This window comes from Gobio gobio (assembly GCF_949357685.1).
Source record: "Gobio gobio genome assembly, chromosome: 8".
In the NCBI taxonomy this organism is placed as follows: domain Eukaryota; kingdom Metazoa; phylum Chordata; class Actinopteri; order Cypriniformes; family Gobionidae; genus Gobio; species Gobio gobio.
This window is the reverse complement of record NC_137114.1, coordinates 53008675-53031537: the sequence shown is the minus strand read 5'-3', so window position 1 is coordinate 53031537 and position 22863 is coordinate 53008675. Positions and strand designations below refer to the sequence as shown.

At 35.4% G+C, this 22863-nt stretch overlaps 1 protein-coding gene across 4 annotated transcripts; it reads right to left on the bottom strand.

The window, feature by feature from the left end:
- Positions 1-1059: 1059 nt before the first annotated feature.
- Positions 1060-22180, bottom strand: iws1 (interacts with SUPT6H, CTD assembly factor 1). Of its 4 annotated transcripts, XM_079823937.1 has the most exons (17): positions 21860-22180; positions 18634-18701; positions 17996-18554; positions 15502-15552; positions 15129-15336; positions 14996-15053; positions 14787-14899; positions 14551-14701; positions 11886-11968; positions 11674-11803; positions 8993-9110; positions 8797-8908; positions 8637-8693; positions 6049-6105; positions 3452-3563; positions 3119-3269; positions 1060-1261 (listed from the first exon to the last, which is right to left on the bottom strand). In XM_079823937.1, exons 1-16 carry the CDS (start codon positions 21885-21887, stop codon positions 3144-3146), a joined length of 2031 nt encoding a protein of 676 aa, XP_079680063.1. In that variant the 5' UTR covers positions 21888-22180; the 3' UTR covers positions 1060-1261; positions 3119-3143. The 4 variants fall into 4 exon arrangements, with proteins under 4 accessions (XP_079680063.1, XP_079680064.1, XP_079680066.1 ...); XM_079823938.1 differs by lacking the exon at positions 3119-3269; XM_079823940.1 differs by lacking the exon at positions 8637-8693.
- Between the last annotated feature and the right edge of the window lie 683 nt (positions 22181-22863).

Below are 22863 nucleotides of genomic sequence, written 5' to 3'. Positions count from 1 at the left end.
CAATAAATTATATAATTATATATATATATATATATATATATATATATATATATATATATATATATATATATATATATATATATATATATATATTATAATGCAAATAATTATAAGTCATTAAAAAATATTTTATAATATACTAAGTTTAATAAATGCTTTAATTAACATGACCTAACAATGACATTTTTTTTAATGTTAACAAAAATGTCAAATGTTCCTGATACGTGTTGTGTTTGTGCAGCTTTTATTTTTTAACATTTTCACAAACAAACAAAAACATCAACACAATAAACACATCAATGATGAATGTGTTGTGTGACATTACATATATGCAAGAAATCAAATAAAGGAACTCTTAAAAATACAAACAAACATGTGCCCGTGTGTGTGTGTATGTGTACAATTTTATTTTAAAAAATTGTAGAAAAAATATTTTTGTTTATATATATATATTTTTTTTTTTTTTTTCTTTTCTGTGTGACTATATATTGATAAAATAGATATAAAAAATATTGTGTATTGTTCAAATTCACATCCCTACTACATTAAACTGCTGTAAAAATGCATGATTAACAGACTTATGCAATGAAAAATATATATATAGATCATCCTCAGTCCTTATCAAAACTACTAAATGTTTAAAACAAATCCACGAATTTAACTTTTTAATTGCCAAGTTCATAAACGAGGTCACGGATTTGGAGGAAAAACACGCAAAATGTCTTATTTTCAATATAAAGTGATTGTGGACTGGATATTTTTAGACCGTTTATCACAGATCAGGAACAACACTGGCTTTGATGCCGTGTTAGTTTTTGTGCAGCATCAGATTTGAATCATTTATATGTTATTATACTCCATATAAAAGCAGAAACTACGCTTTAGTTTGGCACAGGCTCTACAGGGTTAATGGCGCCATCTGGTGATCAACTGTACAAACTACACATTTTACCTTTTAAACCACCAACAATCTGTCATGGCTTTGCAATTTAAACTCGAACCCACATTAGTGATGTTAGCAGTGTGTGTTTGTAAAAGCAAAGAGAGGGAGTACAGGAGTAAAATGTAGAACATGGAAACTCTTTATTATGAAAGAAACATCAGAAAGTGTGTGTGAAGCGCTGGAGGAGGCGGGTCAGAGAGGCATGCGGTTCCCCTCCACACTGATCTTCACTGCGTGTCCAGGCTTCGTCAGCCGCTTGATGTCTGCGAAGCGCCGCATCTGCTTATCCACGCGGGACATGCCCTTCTTCATCGGCCCCTGAGGACAGGACGACAGTCAAACTACGGCAAACACACGGGGTCAAACACACACACACTGCTCTGGACGCCTGCAGCGCTCAAGCAACAAGAACTTTTCTGAGAACTGCAGATTTTAAGTATTACTCAAAAAAAAAACTATGATAAAAAAGGAAAACATTACAAGCAAAAACAAGGCAATTAAAAATGTATTAATATTTAAAATGACTTTAAAAAAAATAGCACATTACATTACATGCAAAAAAGGCAATTAAAAATATCTTAGTTTGCTATTTATAGATTTTTTTGCATGTAATAGTTTGTTATTTTTTACAAATTTTAAACAATTAAAATGTATTAAAATAATAGTTTGTTTTCGTTTCCTTTTTATATCTATTTTGTAAACTATTCATATATTTTTAATTGTGTTTTTGTAAGTTACCCATTTATTTCTTACATAAAAAAAATTACCAGCAAAAACAAGCCAATCATTTATTTTTTAAAGAAAGAACAAAAACAAAACAAAATAGGAAACTTACAATCAATTAATTAAAAAAAGAATTAATAGGAAACTATTAATTAGACAATTAAAATATCTTGATTTGTTTTATTAAAAAATAGGAAACTATTAGAAATCAAAAACTAGCCAATTAAAAATTATTTATTTTCCTTGTTAATTAAAAAAAATATTAACAAAATAAATAGTAAACTATTACAAGCAAAAACAGGACAGTTAATAATATATTCATATTTTTTAAATGATCAAAAATATAGGAAACTATTACAAGAAAGAGAAAATATCTTATTTTTTTTTATAAAAAAATAAGAAATTATTATGAGTAAAAAAAATAGGAAATTATAAATAAAAATAGGAATTTTTTAAAAAGGAAACTATTATAAATAAAATAAATAAATTATTATTTAAAAAAGAAATTATAATAAATAGGAAATAATTTAAAAAAGGAAATTATAAATTAAAAATAGGAAATTATTATAAATAATAAAAAAAGGAAATTATTATTTCTTTAAAAAGGAAATTATTATAAATAATAAAAAAGGGAATTATTATTTAAAAAAAGGAAATTATAAATAATAAAAAATAGGAAATTATTACTTTTAAAAAAGGAAATAAAGGAAATTATAAATAAATAAATAGGAAATTCCTTTTTTAAAAACAAAAATTACTATAAATAAAAATAGGAAATTATTATGAGCAAAAAAAAAGGAAACTATAAATAAAAATAGGAAATTATAATTTAAAAAAGGAAATTATAAATTAAAAATAGGAAATTATTATAAATAATAAAAAAAAGGGAATTATTATTTAAAAAAAAGGAAATTATAAATAATAAAAAATAGGAAATTATTACTTTTAAAAAAGGAAATAAATAAAATTATACATAAATAAATAGGAAATTTCCTTTTTTTAATAATTTCCTTTTTAAAAAACAATAATTACTATAAATAAATGGAAAATTATTATAAAAAAAGGAAATTATTAAATAAAAAAAATAGTAATTATAAATAATGAAAAATAGGAAACTATCAAAAGAAATAAGAAAAAAAGGAAACATTTATAAGAAAAAGCCGAAAAGCAAAGTCGCTTGACTTACAAATAATAAAATCACAATCAAGCAGATTTAATTTAATTAACAACAAAAAGGGAAACAACTGTAAGGAAAAAAGTCAATCAAAATCAAGTGAACTAAAAAAGTGCTTTAAAAAGGAGAAACTCCACTACAATCAAACACAAGCCAGTTCTTGTGAGCAAAACCCACACACACACACACACACACACACACACACACTGTGGTTTAGTGTGGTTGACTGTCCCAGAAGCGGTTCTGAGGCTGGTGTGGTCCGTCTCATGCACACTTACTGCCCCCTTCAGGCGGGCCGCAGAGCTACAGGGGCAAGCGATTGCCCTCGATGCTGATTCTCACCGCACCCTGTGGGCGCCGCTGCCTCCGCCCCTCCGCAAAACGCCGCTTGTGCTTCTCCAGCAGGCTCATGCCCTTCCTAAAGCTCGTCTACCAATCACACCACAGTGAAAAACCTCCTCCGCCAATCAGATTACACTCTACATATCAGCAGGGTTTAGTCAGATAAAGAAACATCTCTCCATTCGCTCACTCTTTATTTGAGCGAGAGACACCTGTCAATCATTCCTCTGCACTTCAGCCCCGCCCACACATAAGCCCCGCCCACTTACTCGGTTTGAGTCCCCATCCACGTTCCATTTGGGCCGAACCACGTAATCCTTATTGGACGGCATAGGAACACGCGCCCTCGCACAGAACCCTGGGTCACCCGGCCGCAACGCCCTGAGAGAGAGAGAGAGAGAGAGAGAGAGAGAGAGAGAGAGAGAGAGTGTGAGAGTGAGAGAGAGAGAGAGAGAGTGTGTGAGAGTGAGAGTGTGAGTGAGTGAGTGAGTGAGAGAGAGAGAGAGAGTGAGAGAGAGAGAGAGAGAGAGAGAGAGAGTGTGAGAGTGAGAGAGAGAGAGAGAGAGAGAGAGAGTGTGAGAGTGAGAGAGAGAGAGAGAGAGAGAGAGAGAGTGTGAGAGTGAGAGAGAGAGAGAGTGTGAGAGTGAGAGAGAGAGAGAGAGAGAGAGAGAGTGTGAGAGTGAGAGAGAGAGAGAGAGAGAGAGAGAGTGTGAGAGTGAGAGAGAGAGAGGAGAGAGAGAGAGAGAGAGAGAGAGAGAGAGAGAGAGAGAGTGTGAGAGTGAGAGAGAGAGAGAGAGAGAGAGAGTGTGAGAGTGAGAGTGTGAGTGAGTGAGTGAGTGAGAGAGAGAGAGAGAGAGAGAGAGAGAGAGAGAGAGAGTGTGAGAGTGAGAGAGAGAGAGAGAGAGAGAGAGTGTGAGAGTGAGAGTGTGAGTGAGTGAGTGAGTGAGAGAGAGAGAGAGAGAGAGAGAGTGTGAGAGTGAGAGTGTGAGTGAGTGAGTGAGTGAGAGAGAGAGAGAGAGTGAGAGAGAGAGTCATTACAAAACATTATGAATTACACAAACTATATAATAAATTGAATTATTGTATTAGATTTTAATTGTAATAAAACAACATAATATATTAAATTATAATACTTTTCATTAACTGGCAACACTACAAATATTACAGAAAATTGTACAAATTATAATACATTTTAAAATTATACTATAATACATTTCAAATAATATTTTTTTATTAATTAGCATTAATACAATTATTAAAATATAATATTTTTCATTAATTAGCAATAATACAAATATTCAATATATTATAATATATAACATTTTAAAATTATAATAAAAATATTAAATTATAATGTATTTATTATATTATTGCTAATTAATTAAAAATATTATATTTTAATAATTGTATTAATACTAATTAATTAAAAATGATTATGTTGAAATGTATTTATTACATTATTTTAAAATGTGTTAGCAATAAAACAAATATTAAATATATATAACATTTTAAAATTATAATACAAATATTAAATTAATGTATTTATTATATTATTGCTAATTAATGAAAAATATGATATTTTAATAATTTTATTAATACTAATGAATAAAATGATTGTGTTGAAATGTATTTATTATATTATAATTTTAAAATGGCAATACTAAAAATATCAAATTATAATATAACATTTTAAAATTATAATATAATACATATATTTCAACATAATCATTTTTTATTAATCAGCAATAATATAATTTTTTATATATTTTATATAATACATTTTACATTTTAATAAATACATTTCAATATAATATTAAATTATAATATATTTTACAAATTATAGAATACATTTTAACATAAAATATTAAATTATAAATAATTTATTAATTAGCAATAATAAAACAATTATTATATATTATACAAAGTATATAATGCATTTTAAAATTATAATAAATACATTTCAATATAATAAAATATTAAATCCATAATATGTATTTATGCTAATGAAAATTAAGCAATTCTAAATAAATTATATAATACATCATAAAATATTAAATTATAAATTATTTATTAATTAGCAATAATAAAACATTTAATTATAATATATTATACAAAGTATATAATACATTTTAAAATTATAATAAATACATTTCAATGTAATAAAATATTAGATTATAATATTTTTTCCATTAATTAGCATTAATAAAAATATTTTAAAAATTACATAATACATTTTAACATAATATAATAAATACATTTCAATATAATAAAATATGAAATCCATAATTGCCATTAGCATAAATAAATATTAAGTAATAATAAATAAATTATACAAATACATTTTAAAATTATAATATAATAAATCATTTCAATATAATACAATTTCCATTAATAATAATAATTAAATGAATTACATATAATATTTATTAAATATAGTAATATAGTACATTATAATAAAATATTATAATATCAAATTAATTAGCATTAATATAAATATGAAAATAATGAAATGCACAAATTATACAATATATTTTAAATTTATAATACATTTTATATAATAAAATTAAATAATGAAAATATAAATATTATTAATGTAAATGTATCCAAAATGTATTAATAATTAAATTAAAGCAAAACTAGTTGATATAGTTCAACTACGCAAAAAAATTTGAAGTGGAGATTCTCACAAAATATAAATGTGGCATTTTCATAAGATTAAGCACATTTATATAATAAATTATATATTTAAATTGTTGCATATTTGCACATGATGGTAGTGTCTAAGATAAAGAAAATCAAGAGAATTGATTTAAAAAAAAAAAGAATTACAACATTAAAATGGCTCTGTTTGATTGTAAGCACGTACTTCTCCTCTCCTGTCAGCACTTTCTCCAGATCTCTGCGAGGAGTCTGTCCACCGGAGCTGTGGGACGACACACACACACACACACACACACACACACACACACACACTATGAGACGGAGAGCAAGGGAATCATGGGATACGCTCGGGCAAACATGCGGTCAGTGTTGGAGTCAGATGTGTGTGCAGCTTTAGTGTGTGTTTGGGTTCGTCTGACACACGGACCAGTTTCATCACATTCGGCTGAAATCAAAAACCTCAGTAAACACACACACACACACACACACACACGTGCATGCCATCAGCACAATGAAATGCAGACTCGCATGCCATCAGTGTTTAAAGAGCTTCAGATGAGAGGGGATGAAAATGGAGTGACCGAGGTCAAAGGTCAGGGTGCATCACACTGATAGAGTTCAGCAGAGTTTGGAATGATAGAATAGAAGGTGAAGAAATGTTAGAATGAATGGAGTAGAATATGATCAAGTACAAACAACTTTTTGTGGAGAGTGAGGTGAGTAAACATCTGAAGGAACAGAATTAAAAGTCTTAAGAAAATAAAGTCTAAATCCATTAGATTTGATGCTATTAGATTAAATTCTAGTTCATTCAAAAAATCCAAGGTGTTAGATGTGCCTGCTCGTTATTCTGCACAACTTGACCAAAACATTTAATTAATAAATAATAATAATACTGCAAATAACAAAAATTTAAGTAAAAAAAAAATCTAGTGTTTAAGAAAAATTATATAATTTTATGGTACAATTATAAAACTTATGGCTATAATATATTAATTTCAGTTTTAAAATTTTCATGACAATTAAAATCATAGCCTTTACTGTTTGCACATCACACTGAGATATAACTGATTTTATTTTGATTAATTGTGCGGCTCTAATTCTGATCAAAACTGATGAAATCGATAGAATAAAATAGATTTTTTCGCGCACACACACACACACACACACACACACACACACACACACACACACACACACACACACACACACACACACACACACACACACACACACACACACACACACACACACACACACACACACACACACACACACACACACACACACACACACACACACACACACACACACACACACACACACACACACACACACACACACACACACACACACACACACACACACACACACACACACACACACACACACACACACACACACACACACACACACACACACACACACACACACACACACACACACACCAGTGTTAGAAAACATTCCTGAACTCCTGAGGGTCGTGCTTACACACGCGCACACACACACACAGTGTTTCCCACACATAGACTAATTTGTGGCGGTGCGCCACAGAATCAACACCGCCCGCCACATATTGCGCATAGTATTATTTTTAATTTAACGCCATTTAAAACACACAGCTGCATTTCCTTTCCCTGCTCTCCCTCCGTCTCTCTGTCACTCACGGACATCTCTCGATCTCAAATTGCCATCCCTGCTTTTGATATGAAACAAAGTCGAAGCTTTTACAATGTTTTAAATTTTAATGCGAAATTCAAACAATAAATAGCGTTGTGTTGCTAATGTGGCATAAGCGTTAAAGCCAGAGGCGTTGAAAAGCAGTTGTGACATGCTCTCATCTCGCGGTTCAGAGCGCTCGATGCTTCTAAACAAACCAGCGCTGTCAATACATTTCAATCAGCTTCACTATACAGATGTTTGCAGCAAGTTTTGGTAAGCAGTACAGCATAGTGTGCATTGATTATTACATCAACCATATTTACAGGATCATTTTATTATGGAGATGCAACATTGTTAACATTAATATCAGTATTTGGCCCACAGGTATTCCTTACTCACCCTCATAGCCATTGATGGTCAAATATGACCATACACCGTAACTATTTTTCAATTAAATAAATGTTCTATATTTTAGTTTAATAACATTTATTGAATATTTTGGAGATCTTTTGGTACTAAATACTATTTGTGCAATAATTATGGTCCATTAATGACCATTTAATGAATTAAATTATTTGTCTTCTGATCTTTTTATTATTTATATTACCATTAGTGTAATAATTAAGGTTAAAATAATGCCTTCCAGTGCAAAGAGTCATTCCAGTACAGTCATTATGTAGCTATAAAAATAATAATGTTCATTTGTAAAGCCATGGTTTACCCACTGGTGCCTGTGTGGGTCTTTAATGTGTTTAGTCTAGTTGTTCAGAAAAGTAATGCAGATCATAACTGCTTAATTATTTTTAGGTTTTGCATTTGAATACATATTTAGACATGATCAAACACTAGATTTCTTTAAATGTGAAATTTTAAAACATTAAAATATCTTGAATGATACTTATACAAGCACACACACGTGAATATTAATGAATGTGAGCACATATAATTTAACCCAAGAAAAGTTTAAAATGGAGCTAAAAAGGCAAACTTATTTTTCCTTATATGTACGGTAGGCTATGCATTTATGCTTAATTAAGATCGAAATCGATATTTGTGCCAATCACCAACCCCAAAAGCCACACACACACACTCACAGACACACACACACACACACACACACACACAGTGAACCTGAGTGTAGGGGCAAAGACATCCGGCTCTTCCGGCCTCTCAGACGTCTGAGGCTCACTTACACACCAGAGGAAGAGGAGGGAGGGACAGAATGCCAGTGAGGAGGGACAGATGAAGGACAGATGAGGAGAAGGTCAGTGATGAAGAGCACCAGTGTTACCTGAGGCGCCGGCGCGGGGCGATCTGCTGGTCCAGGTCTCTCTGCTGCCTCTCTTCTCTCGTCATTCCCTTATAGTTGGACGTCAAGCCGAAGATGGGCCGCGACCACTCATCTGTGCACACACACACACACACAGATTACAGCAGGAACACACACTCAAACACAGAGATACGCTCTGGTCAAAGAGAGTTCGTACTGATGAGTTTGAGCGCGAGGTCTTTGTTCGGCCGGGACTCTTTCGGGTGTTTGTAGAGGTACATGACAGCTCGGCCGATTCCACTGAGCTTCAGGGTTTCCTGACTCACACTGGGCAACTGTGAACAAACAAAATGTGTATTATTACAACCTTATTACAACCACTGCAGACCGGGAACACCCCACAAGAGCTGCAGTTTTGGAGATGCTCTGACCCATCACAATCTGGCCCTTGTCAAACTCGCTCAAATCCTTACGCTTGTCCATTTTTCCTGCTTCTAACACATCAACTCTGAGGACAAAATGTTGAAAGAAAGCCGTTTGTGACAAGCCATGTGGAAGAAGGTGCTCTGGTCAGATGAGACCAAAATTTAACTTTTTGGCTTAAATGCAAAACACCATGTGTGGAGGAATGATGGTGAAACATGGTGGTGGCAGCATCATGCTGTGGGGGTGCTTTTCGCTCAGCAGGGACAGGGAAGCTTGAGTTGATGGGAAGATGGATTGAGCCAAATACAGTGCAATCCTGTTAGAGCCCGCAAAAGACTTGAGACCTTCCAGCAGGAGGACAAAGACCCTAAACATCCAGCCAGAGTTACAACGGGTTGGTTTCGATCGAAGCATATTCATATGTTAGAATGGCCCAGACCTAAATCCCATTGAGAATCTGTGGCGAGTCTTGAAAACTGCAGTTCACAGACGCTCTCCAGCCAATCTGACTGAGCTTAAGCTCTTTAGCAAAGAAGAACGGGCAAACATTTCACTCTCCAGATGGGGGAAGCTGATCGAGGCATAAGCGAAAGGTGGCTCTACAAAGTATTGATTTAGTGGGGCTGAATACAAATGCACGCCACACTTTTCAGGTATTTATCATTTTCCTTCCACTTCACAATGAGGTGCCACTTTGTGTTGATCTATCACATAAAATCCCAATAAAATACATTTTTGTCAATTGTCAATGTGGAAAAGTTCATTGGCTATGAATACTTTTGCATTAAGTGTGTATATGTATATTTATATATGTGTGTGTGTGTGTGTGTGTGTATATGCGTGTGTATGTGTGTGTGTGTGTGTGTGTGTGTGTATATATATGCATGTGTGCGTATGCGTGTGTGTATGTTTGTATATATAGGTGTGTGTGTGTGTGTGTGTGTGTGTGTGTGTGTGTGTGTGTGTGTGTGAGAATGCGTGTATATCAGTGATGCGCGGGTCAATGTATAAACAACCCGCACCCGACCGACGTTTTCAACTAACCCGCCCGCAACTCGGACCGCAAAAAAAAAAGAAGAAAATATTGTACCCGACCCGCATTTTTTAAAAGTAGTAAATGCTCATCGTAGCTCATTGGGCCATTGAGAAAATGTTTCAGGCCCTGGCGTGGTGTGCTCAGAGGTGCAGCAGCGAGAGCAGGCAGTTCTTGAGGCGGCCCATCATTTTCCATTTCAGCTCCAGATGCATATTATTGATGAACGCGATGTTTATGTTTCGACCCGGCTTGAAGAATTCATCAGCCCACATTTGGAAAACATTTGGAAAAGTGTGAAAGCCCTTAGGAGCGCAAACTGTTATTTTTCTGAATGCTGTATGATATAGCCTAGTGTTATGTAATACAGGCTTGATTTATTCATTTATTTCGTTTAATTTTCTTAACAATTAAGATGCTGCATGTGTTTATCCAGTCTAATCGAAGTGTGCGTCTCTCCCCCGACTTTCCCAACAAAAATCCCGCCCCTTCTCAGAAAATACATAAAACTGACTTTAAATGCGTTTAAAAGTAGCCTATTTAAATGGTACAATGGCATTGCTCAGTTCAACGTTTTGGGAAATCGGGCATTTTGTCCCGCGTCAGCATTTATTCAAAAGTTAATAACGCTCCACATTCAAAAGGTAAATAAGGATTTATTGACGATCCGACCGACCGTGACCCGAATATCATTAAAAATATTTTTGGATGACTCGTAACCGCGGGTGGCCGCGGGCACCCGCTCATTTTGGATCAACCCGCGCATCACTGGTGTATATATGTATACATGTGTGTGTGTGTATGCGTGTATATATGTTTGTGTGTATGCTTGTGTATGTCATGTTTAGCTTCTTCCATTTTCTAATGATTGCTCCAACACTGGACCTTTTTTCACCAAGCTGCTTGGCAATTTCCCCGTAGCCCTTTCCAGCCTTGTGGAGGTGTACAATTTTGTCTCTAGTGTGTTTGGAGAGCTCTTTGGTCTTGGCCATGTTAGTAGTTGGACTCTTACTGATTGTATGGGGTCTTTATGCAGCTAACCACCTCAAACAGGTGCATCTAATATAGGATAATAAATGGAGTGGAGGTGGACATTTTAAAGGCAGACTAACAGGTCTTGAGGGTCAGAATTCTAGCTGATAGACAGCTGTTCAAATACTTATTTGCAGCTGTATCCTACAAATAAATAGTTAAAAAATCATAAATTGTGATTTCTGGATTTTTTTTAGATTATGTCTCTCACAGTGGACATGCACCTACGATGACAATTTCAGACCCTCCATGATTTCTAAGTGGGAGAACTTGCAACATAGCAGGGTGTTCAAATACTTATTTTCCTCACTGTATATAAATAGTAATATAAAGGTATGTCTAGGATAAATGTTGCATTGCCATCTTCAGTGCTTTAGTTGTGTGTTTAACGCATGTGGCAGACTCACTTCCTGCAGGATCTTGAGGAGCTCCTGTCGTATCTTGATCGCTGGGAGACTCTTGTCCGGGAGAGGACTGATCCATTCCTTTATGGCCGCCATCACGCCGCTGTCTATAAACGTCTCCTTCAGGTCCTGCCTACACACACACACACGTTTGCTTTTGTAGAGCTGATAAACACACACAGGCTGATCCTTCAACAAGAGGAGGAAACGCTCACTTCTTTAAATGCATCACCACTGTGGGGAGCAGCATCAGCTTTTTCAGAGCCGGTTTCTTCTGACTGTTTAGAGTGCGGTCCTCCTGAAACACACACACACACACACACACACACACACACAGTGTAAGTGTGTTACTGTAAACAAGATTTCTGTCCCACTGAGGGATGAGTTATGATAATTTTCTTTTAACAACAGCACGTCACAGATACTGTAGACCAGGGGTGTCCAAACTTTTTTTAAAGGGGGCCGGATTCGATGTTGTGGACATAACCTGGGGCCGGTCCCTTTTCTAGAATATATATATATATATATTTATATGAGATGACATGTTTTGTTTCTTTGAAACATGACAGATTTGACAAAAGCTTGAGCTGACAGTAGAGTAGCTTGAGATAGGACACAGGAAATGTATAGATATTTAACAATATCTGTAAAACTTTCATCAACCAAATTTTTTTAAATTTTTAATGGGTGAAATTTTAATATTATTACGGAGTTAGAACTCTATTCTTATTTAAATTTAATAAGTGCTCTATTTCGATCACCACAGGTAAAACATGCTTTTCTGACTTGGTATTTCTGTCTTTTTTCCAGTCCAAATATCTAAAAACTCTTAAATCAAGATGCTTTTACTAAGGAAAATTACATATTTTATTCTTGATTCCGGGGGGAAAAAAATCTAAATGAATTGAGTTTTTGCTTGAAACAAACTAAATTATCTGCCAATGGATTAGAAAAATAATCTTCCTTAAAAGATTCCGAACAGAAACATGATTTTTCTTACCCCATTGGCAGATATATTTGCTTGTTTTAAGCAAAAACTCACTTCAATTAAATTTTATTTTCCAGAAAACAAGAAAAAATATCTAAATGTCATTTAACTTCCCGTAACATCTTGATTTAAGATTTTTTAGATATATTTAGACTAGAAACAAGACAAAAATACTAAAATGACAGCATTTTCTGCAGTGCACACAAGGCAAAGAGTAATACACACATATATATATTTCTATATCTAGAATGGTATTTAGTCTATCGACATATAAATACAAATGCACAAAACTGCAAGTTTATGACAAAATAGTCTGCAATTTGGCCTTTATTACTAATTTAATTCATGTCTACATTACAAATTAAATCAAATTAGATATTAACCTACATTTCTGACTAATTACCGGTTACAGGTGTTACCACAGTAAACCCATGATAAATTTGAAATGCGAATTGTAGTTTGAAAAGTATTTTGATTCGGCTCAGCTGATTTGCACGTGTTGTTTATTAGTGTTGTTTATTAAGTCAGCGCTGTTTAACTGGATTTAAATTAAATCAAATCAGAGATTCTCAGCTCGTACCGCAGACCTCTGCGCTGAACTCGAACGCTTCTCATTGGCTGTTTAGTGGTCATGTGATCGAGACCCTCAGCAGGTAAACACATTTGTTCAGACTCAGAGCTCGCGTGAGTTGCGCTGTTTTGTTCCGCTTCTGGCGCGGTTTCCCTGGCCTAAAGTCTAGTACTGCCACCTTGTGTTGACATCGTGAAACTGCACGATTTGTAAATTATCAGTGGCGGGCCACATATAGTATTTTAAGTAGGGCTGGGCAAATTAACGCGGGCGATTAATGTTTTCAGCTTAACGCATTAAAAATATTTAACGCAAATAACGCAGCGTCCGTTTTTATATCCATTTTTGCTTAGCGTTACATGATTATCACGCTCTTATTCATGTAAATGCTTCCAAGCGCGACAAGACACTGGAGAACGCGCTGTATGCCAATGTCCTGTGTGTGTGTGGATGCGTCTCATGTCAGCTAGTCAAGGGACACACACACACACACACACACACACACACACACACACACTTCTCTTTTGCTCTTGAACAAACAATAAAACAGAGGATTTTTGAGTACTCATATTAGGGTCTTAAATTAGTTAAATAACGTCTTAAATGAACTTAAAGAGTTGTGAGGAAATGAGATGCGCGGGACAGCGCATGAGATCCGCGGCTGTTCTTAAAGTGACAGTAGCACTGATGATGATGTCATTAACGGGAACAGAGAAAAGTGTAGCTTTAATGATGATTCATCTATATTTCATTTATTATTTATGCAGTTAAGAAAGATAACTATTACATTTCTGTATATGTATAACAGGGAAGGCCATGGGTAAATATAACATTTATTATTTTGGGATTATGTAAAGATTGTTTTAAGTTCACTTAAATTAAAAGTTGTTTTTTTTAAAGCCTAATAAATGTTGAAATTGGGAGCTTTCAGTGATACTGTAATGTAACGTCATTAATGTTTCATAGACACTTTAGTATCAGTGATACTGGCCTTCATTCATAAAAATATGACAATACAACACATATTTAAAATATGCTGTCTTTAAATTGTTTATACATTAATTTGGAGAGTAACTGAAATTACTACAATATCAAAATATTAAAAACGTAAAATATTACAAACTTGCGATTAATTACAGAAAAAAGTGTGATTAATTAGTTTTTTTTTTTAATCGATGCCCAGCACTAATTTTAAAAGACACGCAGTGGGCCGTTTGAAATTCATCCCGGGCCACATTTTGCCCGCGGGCTGGACTTTGGACACCCCTGCTGTAGACACACACTGTGTGAACCTGTAACACACACACACACACACACACACCTCTGCAGCTTCTGTCATTTTGGTGATCATCGCGCTCACAACATCGTCAGCATCACTGATGAACGTCCCTCCGTCTCGATTCCGCCTGCGTTTGCCGCTCTGGGCTTTCTTACGGGCCAACATCGCATCAAAGTCTGACAAGAAGGACATGCTGAAACACACACACACACACACTCGATTACATCTCCTGCACGTACAACAACACGCTACACTAACAGGTGGAGGGAATCACTCACTCTTTTCCACTTCTGTCCACATCATCATCTGAATCTGAGTCGTTGTCCATTCCCGGCTGTCCTGGCACCTGAGACTGCGTCTGCTCGCCCTCCAGCTCCTCCTGATTGAAGCCCTGCACACACACACACACACACACACGATAACTGAATCATTGCAATTACACACAATACACACACTATACTATACAGGAGAAGGTCATGGAGCTCACTGTAAACTCCTCCTCCTCTTCATCGCCGGACTCTCCGAAGATGTCTGCGATCATTTTCCTGAGGGACAGAAAGAGACGGTTACACACACACACACACACACACACACACACGAAGAGTGTAACGAGCACTAACTCCTCCTCGTCGTCGCCGGATTCGCTGTCGCTGCCGAACAGAGCCTTCTCGTGCTTCTTCCCTGGATCCGTCTTCATCGCGTCCTCCTCATCCTCGCTGTCTGAGCCCAGCTCCTTCAGTTTAGCTGCTAAACTCTTATCAGGAGCTCCAGAGCCTTCATCACTGCCAGAGTCTTCATCATCAGACACCAGCCTGCTCTTCTTCACCTCTACAGAGTCACAACCACCACCATCATCATCATCATCACCATCATCATCATCACCACCATCATCATCATTATCATCACCACCATCATCATCATCACCATCATCATCATCATCATCATCATCACCATCATCATACAGTGAGTGTGTTAGTGACAGACGGAGAGTACCTTTCTCTTCATCTTCCTCACTGTCCGACAGGACCGCCTTCTTCCTCTTCACTGGAAGACAATTCACAATCAAACATGATTGCGGATAGATTATGAATTATTATTATAAAATAGTAATTATGATTATCAGACTATAATGATATATTGTAAACAATAAAATTGTAAATTATAGTAATAATAGTGTATGTGTGTGTGTGTGTATATATATATATATATAATAACAACATAAATGCAATATATGTAGATACACACATTATATATAAAAATAAATAAATTATAACATATATATATATATATATATACACATATACATACATACACACAAAAATCGGATAATAATAATGTATTAGAATATTAATATAGATAGATAAGATTTAAAAAAATAACATTATAGTTAAGATTATCACAGTATAATAAAGTATTGTAATATTTATTATAATTATATATTATAAATAAAATAACATTAATATAATTATTAATATAAATTATTTTAATTATGGCTTTAAATAAATAATATTTTTATGTATAATAGCTTTATTCAAATTATAAATACTAGATGGATTATGAATTATTAAAATAAAATAGTTATTATAATGATCAGACTATAATATGGTAAACAACATTAAAATGGTAAGATGGATCTACCATTTTAATGTTGTATATATCTATCTTACCATTTTAATGTTGTGTGTATATATATATATATATTAGTGCTGTCAGTTAAACGCGTTATTAACGACGTTAACGCAAACCTATTTTAACGGCGTCAATTTTTTTATCGCGAGATTAACGTTCTTTTTGGTCTAACAAACTTTGTAGTTTTTTCACATGCTGTTGCAACAACTAGTAACGTTAGAAAAACTACAACACCACTCCGGATGTAGCTAGACCGGAAACAAAACATCAGGCACGCTGCGGCTGCCCGCACTTGTTTGGGCCATTAAAAGAGTAGACGTGGATGGCAAGCGTGAGACGCCGAAATGAGAAACGTATTAAGCCATGGTTTAACTCAGGGGTCTTCAACTAAAAGTGCTTGTCTTGAGCGCTGCTTTCTGCTCTGATGGTGCGTTCACACCAGACGCGAATGAAGCGTTTTGCGCGAGTGATTTAAGTCAATGCAAAGACGCAAATAGACATTCTGCGGCGTGAATTAAGCGGCGTGCATGTCGCGTCATTCGCGTCCGGTGTGAACGCACCATCAGTCTCTTCTTCACTGCATGCTTGACCGCGCGTCTGGGTCTGAACGTAGTAACTGAGCATTGCAACGTTAACTGTTTCATTACGTCAAAAGGCTTCGCGGTCCGGATTCGGACCGGAGTCCACTAGTTGGCGACCCCTGGTTTAACTGCACTATAGGCGGAGTCCTAGTTTACCTTGCATGTGCACTTTGTAATTTTATTTTGTATCACCCTGTTTTGATCCCTTAGAAAGGGCTGTTGAAGGGGCTGTTTGTGCAACAAAGTATTTGTTTCACCCTTTTATTGATGGGCAGTGTTACATTGTGTGAGATTATTTGCTCCAAGTGAGAATGTTGGTGTGAAATCGAACACTAAAGTATGCCAATGTTGTTTTCAATAAAACAAACATTTGAACAAAGCAAGCCGATCCACTTTTCTATGTTGATAAGAGCATTAAAATAAGAAAAAATAATGGGACAAAAAGAAATCAAGGGACATTTAGAATAAATAAAAATGTGCGATTAATTGTGATTAATTGTGAGTTAACTATGACATTAATGCGATTAATCGCGATTAAATATTTTAATCGTTTGACAGCACTAATATATATATAAATAATGTATTATAATACAATACATAATATTATATTTAAGATTAGAATCATATAATATTTAAATATATAATTTATTATGATAGTTAAATTATAACAACATGTATATAGACTATACTAATATACAATATTACTTTAGACAGTGTTATTATAATCTAATAACGCTATAATCTGAGATATATATATATACACACAATTCGATTATAAATTATAATATAGATTATAAAAACAACATTTTATTTAAGATTATAATCATAATATAATAAAAAATATTAGCTATTATAGTATTAGTATTATAATTACAATATTATAAATAAAATAACATTAATATAATTATTAATAATTTAATATAATTTGTTTTAATTATGGCTTTAAATAAATCATTCTAAAATCATTATATTAATAATGTATAATATTACTAAAATTATAAATACTATATATACACATACACACACATTATAATTATAATAATCAGATTATGTATCATAAATATAATCATATATATAATACTATAATACTTAAAGTCAAATTATAATAACATTATGAATACAATAATAAGAATACAATTATTAATATTTTTAAAAGCCGATATAGTAACATTATAAATGTATAATAATACTCATAATTATAAATAATGTATAAATGCATGTATATACATTTGAAAATTATAATTAAATAACAGTACAAGTAGTGTAAACACACATACCAGGCTTCTCCTCTTCATCATCTTCATCATCATCATCATCACTGGCCAGAGCCCGTCGTTTGGGGGCTTCTTCCTCATCGCTTCCTGCTTCCTCCTTCGGCCTCTCCTCCTCTTCCTCACTGTCTGAGTTCATCACAGCTTTCCACTTTCCCTTCTCCTTCCTCCCTCCCTCCTCATCATCATCCTCCTCTGCATCAGAGTCTCTCTGAGTTTTCTGTTTGGGTTTGTCGTCGTCTGAATCGCTGCCCGCGTCTGATTTGGGGCTGCTCCTCTTCTGCGGTTCCTCCTGGTCGGAGTCGCTGGCGGCGGGCTGAGCTTTCTCCTCCTCCTCCTCCTCCTCTTCCTCCTCGTTTTCAGAGGTGCTGGCTCTTCGCTTCACAGGGGAGCTGGCCTCCTCCTCCTCATCGCTGTCTGCGGGACGGGGCGGCTCGGGCTCTGAATCGCTCCCCTCCGCCGCTCCTCCTGCTCCTCCTGCACGGGCCTCTTCGTGATCCGACCCGCTGTCGCCGTTCTCAGACTTCCTGTCGTGTGTGGCGTCCTCGTTATCACTGCCGTCATCCTGCACGATAATCAGAAAACACGCCTGTCAGAACGACTGAAATCAAGAACATGACCCAAACCATCAGATCCACACTCACCCCAGACTGCCGTGACCCGGGCCTCGCGTCCTCCTGCTCATCCTGAACGGGAGTCGCACTGCCATCATCTGAGCAAACACAGTCACATACACTGATATTAATACCATAAAGACAGACACTTACAAAAGTCACGTCAGCAACATCTTATAGTACATGTCCAAACGCATGGCATTACCACAGTAAATGTCCAAAACACATGAGAATACCATGGGTTTACCACAGTAAATGTCCAAAACACATGAGAATACCATGGTACTTTGATTAATTATATAGTAATGCATGTGTACTACTCAAACACCATGGTTTTACCACGGTAAATGTCCAATAAACACGAGAATGCCATGGTTTTACCACGGTAAATGTCCAATAAACACGAGAATGCCATGGTTTTACCACGGTAAATGTCCAATAAACACGAGAATGCCATGGTTTTACCACGGTAAATGTCCAATAAACACGAGAATGCCATGGTTTTACCACGGTAAATGTCCAATAAACACGAGAATGCCATGGTTTTACCACGGTAAATGTCCAATAAACACGAGAATGCCATGGTTTTACCACGGTAAATGTCCAATAAACACGAGAATGCCATGGTTTTACCACGGTAAATGTCCAATAAACACGAGAATGCCATGGTTTTACCACGGTAAATGTCCAATAAACACGAGAATGCCATGGTTTTACCACGGTAAATGTCCAATAAACACGAGAATGCCATGGTTTTACCATAGTAAATGTCCAATAAACACAAGAATACCATGGTTTTACCATAGTAAATGTCCAATAAACACGAGAATACCATGGTTTTACCATAGTAAATGTCCAATAAACATGAGAATACCATGGTTTTACCATAGTAAATGTCCAATAAACACGAGAATACCATGGTTTTACCACAGTAAATGTCCAATAAACACGAGAATACCATGGTTTTACCATAGTAAATGTCCAATAAACACAAGAATACCATGGTTTTACCATAGTAAATGTCCAATAAACACAAGAATACCATGGTTTTACCATAGTAAATGTCCAATAAACACGAGAATACCATGGTTTTACCATAGTAAATGTCCAATAAACACGAGAATAACATGGTACTTTTCTAAAACACATGAGAATACCATTGTTTTACCATAGTAAATGTCCAATAAACACGAGAATAACATGGTTTTACAACTACATGTCCAAATGCATGGCAATACCAAAGTACTTGTCTAAAACACAAAAATACCATGGTACTGTGATTAATTATATGGTAATGCATGCGTACTACACAAACACCATGCTTTGCTAAGAATACCATGGTTTTACCGTGGTAAATATCCAAAAAACCACATGAGAATTAGTGTTAGACCGATATATCGGGCCGATATTTGCGATTCTGTCGTGTATCGGCCGATACAAGGCTGCTGCATTCGCCAAATTTTTTTCTGGCAACATTTCAACACCAGCCGCCACATTGCATTCTTTGGCGGCTGCCAAAGCAAATTTATATCCCGCTAAAGCCTTATTTGATCGGTGAGTGATGAGACTGACTGTTGCGCTTCTCTGTCTTGCTCTCCCTCTCTCACGCATATTAACCAAGATCAATTGAGAATTGACACGATGGTAAAAGGTGGAAAGACTGAAGTTTCACGTGGAGCATTGGGAGATTTTTTCCTGAATTACCGCTGGTATTGCTCTACAAGAGATTAAGTGAAGTGCACCTAAGCATTAAACGACTAGGTTGTAAATAGTTTTTAAATGAAGTATAGTACAGTCAGTGTGCACTTTATTATGCTGCTTGCTTGTTGCTACTGTGTGCAATAGTGTAATTATTTTATTTATGCGTAAATATTTATTTTCACCACTGAACTCTTTTTTTCTTCTTGTTCTACCTCACCTGTTTTTACTATTTGTTAAATATAGTTTTAAATGTTAATAAATGTTCCTTTTTTTAAATTGAGACTTGCTAAATTGTTATCATCAAGATCATTGTGTCATTTGTATGATGTAAATTGAGTGAGCAAAAGCAGTATAGGCTCCAAATATCAGCTTAAAAAAATGGGAAGCCCGTATCCGTCATCGGCTAAGGCTGATGAAAAAGAAATCGGTTATCGGCACTAAAAAATCCATATCGGTCGATCCCTAATGAGAATACCATTGTACTAGTCTAAAACACATATGAATACCATGGTACTGTGATGGGATATATGGTAATGCATGTGTACTACACAAACACCATGCTATGCTAAGAATACCATGGTTTTACCATAGTAAATGTCCAATAAACACGAGAATGCCATGGTTTTACCATAGTAAATGTCCAATAAACACGAGAATGCCATGGTTTTACCATAGTAAATGTCCAATAAACACGAGAATGCCATGGTTTTACCACAGTAAATGTCCAATAAACACGAGAATGCCATGGTTTTACCATAGTAAATGTCCAATAAACACGAGAATGCCATGGTTTTACCACAGTAAATGTCCAATAAACACGAGAATGCCATGGTTTTACCACAGTAAATGTCCAATAAACACGAGAATGCCATGGTTTTACCATAGTAAATGTCCAATAAACACGAGAATACCATGGTTTTACCACAGTAAATGTCCAATAAACACGAGAATGCCATGGTTTTACCATAGTAAATGTCCAATAAACACGAGAATGCCATGGTTTTACCATAGTAAATGTCCAATAAACACGAGAATGCCATGGTTTTACCATAGTAAATGTCCAATAAACACGAGAATGCCATGGTTTTACCATAGTAAATGTCCAATAAACACGAGAATGCCATGGTTTTACCATAGTAAATGTCCAATAAACACGAGAATACCATGGTTTTACCACAGTAAATGTAGAAAAAAACCCACAAGAATACCATGGTTCTAGTCTAAAACACATATGAATACCATGGTACTGTGATGAATTATATGGTATGCATGTGTACTACGTAAACAGCATGCTATGCTAAAAATACCATGGTTTTACCGTAGTAAATGTCCAAAAACACGTGAGAATACCATGGTTTTACCATAGTACATGTCCAAATGCATGCCATTACCATCGTACTAGTCTAAAACACATGAGAACGCCATGGTACTGTGATTAATTATATGGTGATGCATATGTGCTATCTTCAACTCTATGCTATGCTAAGAATACCATGGTTTTACCGGGGTTTTACACTGGTAGTGTTTGGTAAGTGTGTGGAATCGGTTCTGGTACCTGAGCGGATCTCCTCGTCTCCATCCATCTGGACTGTGGACGGAACCGCGCTGGATCAGTTTCCCCTGAACACACACACACACACACACACACACACTGACGAATAACAACACTAAACCCCGAACAGACGCCCAGCTGATGTCAGATCCGCCGGTGTCGCAGCGGCAGAACCCGGTCCTTCTGTGGACCCGCGGAGATCTTCTATCCGTCCCGGTATGTCACATGGGCCCTTATTAATATCACTATCGATGTATTACTGATGGTCAATAACTGTCCCAGCTCTCCTTTCTTCCTCTAAAATGGTGTCGCCGCCCAGAAGACGCATGCGTGCGCCCACGCCGGCGCCTTGAAATAACGTCAGTCAGAACGTCATCGTTTCAGGGGCGGGGCATCGCAAGCGCGCGTTTTTTTTTCGTTTTTTCTCGTCAAATGAATATATAATTACAAATCAAATACATATATTGTTAGAGTAATGATGAAATTCATTCCTTTATTCCCAATATGTAACCAGGGATGAGGCCTAATATAGGGAGGCCTTGCTCCCAGTGTGTAACCGAGAGGAATGCCAAATGTAAAGAGGCCTATGTTAATCACACAAGTATGTCATGTATGGTTTTATGATGTTGAAACTATATAGAAAGATGTAGTGGAGGTTTTATAGAGAACCTTTATGTTTGACTTTATAAGAGTCTTATAGAAAAATGTAGTGGAGGTCTTATAGAGAACCTTTATGCTGGACTTCATAAGAGCCACATGTAGAACAGAAACAGCAAAGTGAAATAAAGAGTTGTTTATATGGCCGAGAAACTTTTATAAGAAGTTTTTATTTTTTACAACTTTTATGTATAAGCTGTTTATAAGGCCGAAAAGCCCAAAGGAGGTTTTTCTTATACAACTTCCTGGTTCTAGTAAGAACTGGAGCTGCTGCGTTTTGGACCAGCTGGAGTTTATTTATTAAGCGAGCAGGGCAACCACCCAGTAGAGCATTACAATAATCTAGCCTT